The sequence below is a fragment of the Urocitellus parryii genome, chromosome 4 (assembly GCF_045843805.1).
Source record: "Urocitellus parryii isolate mUroPar1 chromosome 4, mUroPar1.hap1, whole genome shotgun sequence".
Classification (NCBI taxonomy): Eukaryota; Metazoa; Chordata; class Mammalia; order Rodentia; family Sciuridae; genus Urocitellus; species Urocitellus parryii.
In genome coordinates this window covers 62131152-62139848 of record NC_135534.1, presented here as the reverse complement: position 1 = coordinate 62139848, position 8697 = coordinate 62131152, and the positions used below count along the sequence as shown (strand labels likewise).

At 40.3% G+C, this 8697-nt stretch overlaps 1 protein-coding gene and 1 pseudogene across 1 annotated transcript; both read left to right on the top strand.

The window, feature by feature from the left end:
* The first annotated feature begins 1253 nt into the window (after positions 1–1253).
* On the top strand, positions 1254–2846 carry LOC113191272 (keratin, type I cytoskeletal 18 pseudogene; annotated as a pseudogene).
* A 3738-nt stretch (positions 2847–6584) lies between these two features.
* On the top strand, positions 6585–7586 carry LOC113191271 (olfactory receptor 52I2-like). The gene has a single exon (XM_026400944.2). It carries the CDS (start codon positions 6585–6587, stop codon positions 7584–7586), a length of 1002 nt encoding a protein of 333 aa, XP_026256729.2.
* The last annotated feature ends 1111 nt before the right edge of the window (positions 7587–8697 follow it).

Below are 8697 nucleotides of genomic sequence, written 5' to 3'. Positions count from 1 at the left end.
CTTTAGATTTGATGATGAAATAAAAACCTTCCATGATAAACAAAAGTTAAAAGATTTTACAACTAGAAAGCCTGCACTACAGAACATCCTTAGCAAAATATTCCATGAAGAGGAAATGAAAAACAAAGATAAAATCAGCAGAGGGAGGGATTACACTAAAGGAAAATCTAATCAGAGAAGAAACTAAGTCACGTTAAATACCAAAATATAAACAAAAATGGCTGGGAATACAAATCATGTCTCAGTAATAACCCTGAATGTTAATGGCCTAAACTCACCAATCAAAAGACATAGACTAGGTGCTGGAATTGAGGCTCAGCGGTAGAGCGATGGCCTAGCATTGGTGGGACCGGGTTCAATGCTCAGCACCAAATAAAAATAAAGGCATTGTGTTGTGTTCATCTACACCTAAAAAATTAAATATATTTTTTAAAAAAGACATAGACTAACAGATTGGATCCCCTCCCATCTGCCCTTCGAGTCTCTCATGACCACTTTCCTCTCTGTTTTCTACAAGAATGCCTGATAACTTCAGATTTTTTTTGTTTTTGGCTTATTACACTTAATATAATGACCTTGAGTTCTATTGATGTTGTTTAAAATGAAAAATAAAATAATTTCTTTCTTTCTTTGTTTTTTCTTCTTCTACTTTATTATCATTATTATTTATTTTGGTACTGGGGATTGAACTCAGGGGTGCTTAACCACTGAGCCACATCTCCCATCTTTTTTATATTTTATTTAGAGACAGATTCTTGCTAAGTTGCTTAGGACCTTGCTAAGCTGCTGAGGCTAACTTTGAACTTGTGATCCTCCTAGCTCAGCCTCCTGAGCCATTAGCATTTAGGCAATCACCACTGTGCCTGGCAGAATTTCATTACTTTTGTGACTGAATAATATTCCATTGTGCATATATACCATATGTTGTTTATCTGTTCATTCACTGAAGGACATCTGTGTTGATTTCATATTTTAGCTATTTCAAATACATTTTTTGTTTGAATTACTGAGTTCTTCTTTTGAAAAATTTATTTGGTTCCTTTAAAGATCTTTTTGCTAAATTTTTGATTCATATCATGAGTTTTGTTTCTATTTTGTTCATCTGTCTTTCTGTTCTCTCTTGACCTCATTGTTTCCTTATAATTATTATTTTTAAAGCTTCATTAGATATTTTTGGGTTCAGGGATTTTGGCTTGCTTCCCATTCTTCCTAGTTTCCAGGGAGGCTGGGGTTCCAATTTCCTTGTGATGGGGATGACCAACAGTCTGGCAGAAATGGGAAGCATTCCGAGTATAGAGACCATGCAAGACCTGGATAGAGTGAGCATCCTAGAAAGCAAACTCTGGGAACATATGGAGAAGGGACCCCAAATAAAAGACTGGGGGCATTACTACAAGATCAAGAGCTTTAGGCTCAGATCTTGGCAAATTTTGTGGACAATACCTGAATTCTCTGCAGATTTGCAACTTTCATCTTGCTGTTGAGGACATTAGAGTCAATTCTGAGACAGAGATGGCCATGTGCCAGTTGATAGACAGTGACATCAATGGGCTCTTCAAGGTCATTGATGACACTTGCTGCAGTCTGGCTGGGCACAAAATCACTAGCCACTCACACCTTGTAGATTCAAACAGCAATTCTTTATTCCCGAACTCTCACCTGCCCTCTACACACACGTTCTCCGGAAATCCACGTTCTGGGCAAAATCCACGTACTCCACAGGCTCTGAATCCCAAATACTCTCTGAATCCCAGGAGAACTCAACGGGAACTAAAGGAGCGGGCGCGCCTGAGGCAGCAGGATACGCCCTATTCCCAGTAGGATACACCCTAAACCTGGATCTGCCCTGGTCCTTGAGCAAGGTCACCTTACTCAAGCATACATGCAATGTCACTGCAAATGACCTGGGTCCAAAGGCAAGCCCATTTCCACTATAGAGAGTCCTTCCTCTAAGCAACATGGAGTAGGCTGACAAAGAAATTGCCATGCGTCATTCCTACTTGGCAATGGCTCTCAGCAGACACTAGTATCACTTGACTTCAACTAGAGGAAACTGAGGTTCTAAAGGAGGAGGAGTTATTCATGAAGAAGAATCATGAGGAGGCATGGAAAAAATTGCCAGCTGTGGATTGACCAAGAGGTGAATGCCCCCAGATCTCAGGACCTTAGCAAGATCATGGCAGACATCCAGGCCCAGTATGATGAGTTGGCTCAGAAGAACTGAGAGTCGCTGAACAAGTACTGGTTCCAGCAGATCCAGGAGAGCACCACAGTGGTCACTTTGCAGTGTGCTGAGATTGGGGCTGCTGAAATAATGCTCACAGAGCTGAGATGCATAGCCCAGTCCTTGGAGATCCACCTGGATGCCATGAGAAATCTGAAGTCCAGTTTAGAGAACAGTATGAGGGGCATGTAAACTTCCTACACCTTCTGTATAGAATAATGTAATAGAGTCTTGCTGCATCTGGAATCAGCTGGCATAGACACAGGCAGAAAGGCAGACCAGACCCAGGACATACAAAGCCCTGCTGAGCATCAAGGTCAGTCTGGAGGCTGATGTTGCCCCTTCCCACTGCTTGCTGGAAGTCAGGAAGGACTTCAGTGTCAATGATGGCCTACACAGCAGCAACTCTATGGGAAATATTAAAAGGACTGCCACCTGTGGGATTGTAGACCCCACAATGGTGTCTGAGACCAATGATACCAAAGTTCTGTGTCACTTAGGAAGCAGAAGCAGGGAACCCTTGGGGAATAGGAAACAAAAAAATGGTCAGAGGTTACCAGAGAAAACAGTGAAAATTGTAGGCAAAGATATAAATAAATTGTATAGTGTCATTCAGATATAATATGGTGCCACCACTGGTAAAGAATGTGAAGGTTCCTCAAAAAAATATAGAACTACAATATGATGCATGAATCTTACTTATGGATATATATTCAAAGCATTCAATCAGGATCTCCAAGACATACTCATTTTCACAGTAGCAATTAAGTACAAGAGTTGTACAAAAAACAGTGAAATTTGTCATGATAGAATGTGAATCTTGATTCTCTGGCTTGCTAGCTATGAGACCTTCTATGTACCTCATATTCATCTATGAAATGTAGATATACTGATAGTTCTCATTCAGTTTTCACATCCCTCTGATGTGAGCTATCTATGAGAAGCATATAGCAGACTTTAACAAACAACCAACGTTGGACCTTTTATTTTCCTTTCAGGATGCACTGTATATTATTACTCTGATATTTAATTATTCTCTGAAGACTTGAAGAGACAAAGACACTTTATTCACTAAGCATCTTCTGCAACCTATATTGTAGAAAGCCCCAGAGGCAGGGTGCAGGGATGAACTAGTCTCAGGAGTCAGTGTTTGGTTGCTCAGTGGAGGTAAAGGAAAAATGGGTATAGAGGGAATAGGTGGGATAACAGAGTATCTAGCAGGGAAAGAAGGTTCCCAGGGGGAGGTCTGTAAAGGACAATAGTTATCATGACTCTATATTGTCATCTTTGGTCTCCTTGGCTTGCTCTTCCCCTTCTGAAGGGGCCTTGTATAAATCCTCCCTCTATTGGGTGTCAGAAATGTGGACTACCAGACATAGACCACCAGAGAAAGTTGAATAGAGAGAACTTCAGGGATGCAGATGATTGACCTGGGGATTAAAGGTTGGGTCGATGGAGTCTTAAGGCCAAGGCTACCCTGGAAAGGAGGATTCAAGTGGACAACACAATTATAGACTACTCTCCAGGTCTGGAGAGTATAGCCAACATCAAGAGATTCTTTTGGAAATGATGGGAGGATGAAGGATGAAGAATGTGGGAGAGGAGACAGGAACATAGGACAACTTTGGTTGAAAGCAGAGACAATATGAGGTAAGTCTAAACTTGGGATGGTGGACAGACATTTTTTAGGTCTCAGGATGAACTATGAGAAAAGCAACCAAGGTTAGGGATAATTGGGAGCTTACTGGGATGGAGAGTCGAGGCACAGGGTTATATAAACAGAAAGGCTCCATTCAAATGAATTATGCATTTAGTATTTCAACTTTAAAGAAAATTTTGAGTCATGAATTTCCCATCCTTAAAATAGGAATGAAAATCTCATATATCCTCTGAGTTCCTATTATTTAAAATGACTTCTCTAAGCTAGATTTTAATGACCCTCTGGGTCTTCATGTGAGTATCTCTTTAGGGTTGGAGTCAGAGGTGAAAACAGAGCTGGAAATGTGCTTAGGAGACGAAGGTTGGCCAGAGCTTTCTGAAAAGAGAGACCTCAACAACCAGGAAGCATTGTGTCTGAATCTTGACTTGGATAGTGGCTTGGCAAGTGTGTTCATATGTTTATATTATGATGTTTTATCATGCTGTATACCTTTAATTTCTGCATTTAAATGTATGCATGTCATGCTTCAAAGAGTTAACCAAATTATAAGGGAGCACTCAGTGATGCTATAAGAAATTACTGGACTGGCAACAGATCTTTGATGGAACTTACTGCTGATGTTAGTTGTGAGATCTTAGAAAATTTTTAGTGGCAATAGGTTGGGTAATATAAAAAGTTTAAAAGATAATACTGACCAAACCAAATGCCCTGTTCTTTAAGGAGAATTAAGACATGGGTGAACCTCTAGCAGTGCTGATGAAGATCAAAAGTACAAAGAGGAAAAAAAAAAAAAACACTCCAAACATCATAAAAGGAATGTCCACTGGGTAGGGCTGGAGAGAGCAAGGGTGGGGTGGGGCATAAACTGTGGCTGCCCTCAGAAGAAAGGTGTGTTTACACAGAGCATCCAGGAGGGGATGTCCTGGATCAGAGGTGGATGGAGAATAGGCATTCTGAAACCTCTGCTCTTCTCCAGCTGTTCAGGCAGTGAGGATCAGCTCTAAATTTGTGGCATTCATCATTCACATAGCAGTCTTAAGGACATCCAGATATATTTTTTTTACTTGTCACAAGTATTCTTCTTTCAAAGCTTCTCCTGTCTTCTGATCTATCACTGAAAACATCTCATGATGTGGTGATACACAGTAAGTTTCTCATGACCTGCTCTGAAGAGATCGGTATTTCATTTAGTCTGTCCTACCATATAGCATTTATTTATTCTTAAGGATTTTTGTGTTGTTATTTGTTTAAGTGAGGACCATAGTTTGAATTCAGGTCTCAGACATTGGGCTTTTTTGAGAACTCCTGAGGACTCCCCACAAGGCTCCTGAGGGCATCTGGGTATAAGTCATCACTGATCAGCCCCAGAAGCAAATGGAAGGGGCAAGTGTACGCCACATGGTTGGGATGCTGAGTCAGGTGAATGTCTCTCTAGGGCCTGGCTCACAGGGAAAATGTCTACTGAAGCAGAAGTCCATCAGCCTGATTTATCCAACTATTCAGTGAGGGGCCAGGCCCCTTAAGAGAATTAAAATCGAGTGATTGGAGATAGTTAATATCCAAGGGTAAGGATGTGACAACTTCTCAACCTGGAAATCATGTATTACAGGGAGGTACAGGAAGTGACAGCTGAAGTCAGGCTATTATTGGCAAATAAGCCTCCATCATTGAATCTTGCCTGGAAATATAGGAAAGAGTTCTTGGATCAGATCTGACTACTGTAATGTCAACACAATTGGTGTGCTGACTCACTGAGCCTGAGGCCTTGAGAGATACAATATTAGGATGATGAGGGTTTGCCACAATAGATCAAATGGATATAAGATGTTCTGATCCACACTTGAGATATTAGGTCTAGTTATGGGACTGAGATGCTTTCCCATTTCTCTGGGGAGTGGAATGATCTGAGAGTAATTGGAAAACAGTTGAAGCATCACTTCAGTTTGAATCAAAGATGCTCATATTGCCCACTTCCATTTTATCTTTAATTTCATTTTGAAAAAAAATGGCCATAGAGGTGTCAACCACTCTTACCAAGAATTTGTTATTAGAGATGGGTTATAAGTAAATGTAAAACACATTTTCACAGAATTGACAATTTTTTTTAAAAAAAAGCAATCAAGCAAGCAAACAAAAAACCTAAGCTTGAAAGTTAGCCTATAGATGAACAGAGAATGAGTTCATAATGAACCTTTAATTTTACCTCACCAGGTCATCTCAATTACATAACATGGCAACACCTGAATGAGGAGATGTAAGACAGACGTGGAAATGAACTGAAATTTCCATGTGTTGGAGCTCAGATTCTGGATGTGCAGATGGGTAGCTTCTTTTTCCTTATCAAAACTGTCCAAGGTGTACAATGAATCAAAATGCATTTTGCTATTATATATAACTAATTAAAATAAATTAATTAAACTGTCCCAGTGAAGCAGTAACAATTTTTTTTGGATAAGTAACCATGATTATTCACCCGATTATAACTGTATTTACTTAATTCAGCTCCTGGAATCACAACTGGAAAGACCTAGACTTTAAAATATCTTAAAATAGCAATTATACAATAAATTTATCTTAGATGAAATAGCTTATGTTTTGTCGACTATGAGGTATGCATGTTTGTTCTATATTATACTTCACCAGTACTACAGTGTGAAACAAATATTATAAGTCTATATCGTTTCTTATACCATTTTTTAGATGAATAGAAAAGCATTCTCACTTGTGATGCTGGGGCCACCCTACAACCACACAGTGGAAACCCCTGCCACCTTCTTCCTTGTGGGCATTCCAGGCTTGCAGTCTTCACACCTTTGGCTGGCTGTCTCACTGAGTGCCATGTACACCACAGCCCTGGTAGGAAACAGCATCATCATGGTGGTAATTTGCATGGATTCCACTCTACAAGAGCCCATGTTTTGCTTCCTGTGTGTTCTGGCTGCTGTGGACATCGTCATGGCCTCCTCTGTGGTCCCCAAGATGGTGAGCATCTTCTCCTCAGGACACAGCTCCATCAGCTTCCAGGCCTGTTTCACTCAGATGTACTTTGTCCATGCAGCCACAGCTGTGGAGACAGGGCTGCTGCTGGCCATGGCTTTTGACCGCTGTGTAGCCATCTGCAAGCCCCTACACTACAAGAGCATTCTCACACCCAGAGTGATGCTGGGGATGAGTGTGGCCATCACCATCAGGGCTGTCATATCCATGACCCCATTGAGTTGGATGATTAGTCATCTACCTTTTTGTGGCTCCCATGTGGTTCCCCATTCCTATTGTGAGCACATGGCTGTGGCCAAGTTAGCATGTGCTGACCCCATGCCCAGCTGTCTCTACAGTTTGATTTGTACCTCCATTATTGTTGGCTCTGATGTGGTCTTCATTGCTGCCTCCTATATCTTAGTTCTCAGGGCAGTGTTTGGTCTCTCCTCAAAGAATGCTCAGTGGAAGGCATTAAGCACGTGTGGCTCCCATGTGGGGGTCATGGCTTTGTTCTACCTACCTGGGATGGCATCCATTTATGTAGCCTGGCTAGGACAGGACTCAGTCCCTCTGCACACTCAGGTGATGTTAGCTGACTTGTATTTGGTCATTCCACCCACCTTGAACCCCATTATCTATGGCCTGAGGACAAAACAACTACGGAAGAGAACAATGAGTTTGTTGTTGTTCTTCCTCTTTCACCATCCCAGTCAAGGTGAATGATACACAACTGTTCACGCCTTGAGCAATTCATCTTCAAAGATGCTTTAGTAATCTATGGAGGTGAATTGTTTGCTTAGCACCTCAAGAATTGTAAGATGAAGCTTTAAAGAGCATCCTTGCATAGATTTAATCTCTATTAAGAATATCAAAAAAAAAAGAATATCAATGTAATGTTTTGAGCAACTAATAAATTTCTGATGTTTTTTTAAAAAATAATATCAATGAATTGTGCTGCTGTAAACATTAATATGCCTGTATCACTGTATTATGCTTATGTTAGTTCTTTTGGATAAATACCCAGGAGGGGGATAACTGGATTATATGGTGGTTCCATTCCTAGTTTTATGAGGAACCTCCATACTGCTTTCCAGTACTAATTTGCCATTCCACTAACAATGTATGAGTGTATCCTTCCCCCATATCTTTGCCAGTACTTTTTATTATTCATATCCCCAATGAATACCATTCTAACTGAGTGAGATGAAATTTTTATTTGCATTTCCATGATTGCTAGAAATGTTGAACTTTTTTTTTTTCATTTGTTTGTTGGCTATTTGTATTTCTCCATTTAAGATGTGTCTGTTTAGTCCATTTGCCCATTTTCCTCCCCCGATTTTTTTTGCAGGTGTGGGGTGGGAAGTGGTGATTGAACCCAGGAGCAATTAACCACTGAGCCACATTCTTGGCCCTTTTTATTTTTCATTTTGAGATAAGGTCTCACTGAATTGCTTAGAGCTCGTTAAATTGCTGAAGATGGATGGCTCTGAACTTGCAATCTTTCTGTCTCGGCATCCTGAATTTCTGGGATCATAGGCATGTATCACCATGCTCCACTATTTTGCTTATTTTTGATTAGATTATTTGCTTTGGGGGAGTTTGTTTTGAGTTCTTTATATATTTTGGATATTAATCCCCTGTGGGAGGAGCAACTGGCAAAAATCTCCCATTTTTATGCAATCTTTTCATACTTTTTTTCCTTTTCCATACAGCTTTTTAATTTGAAGCTGTGCTACTTATTGCTTCATAGTTTTATTTCTTACACTTTAAGGGTCTTGTTAAGAAATTCAGGGCATGTGCCAATATGTTGGAGTGTTAAACCTATATTTTCTTC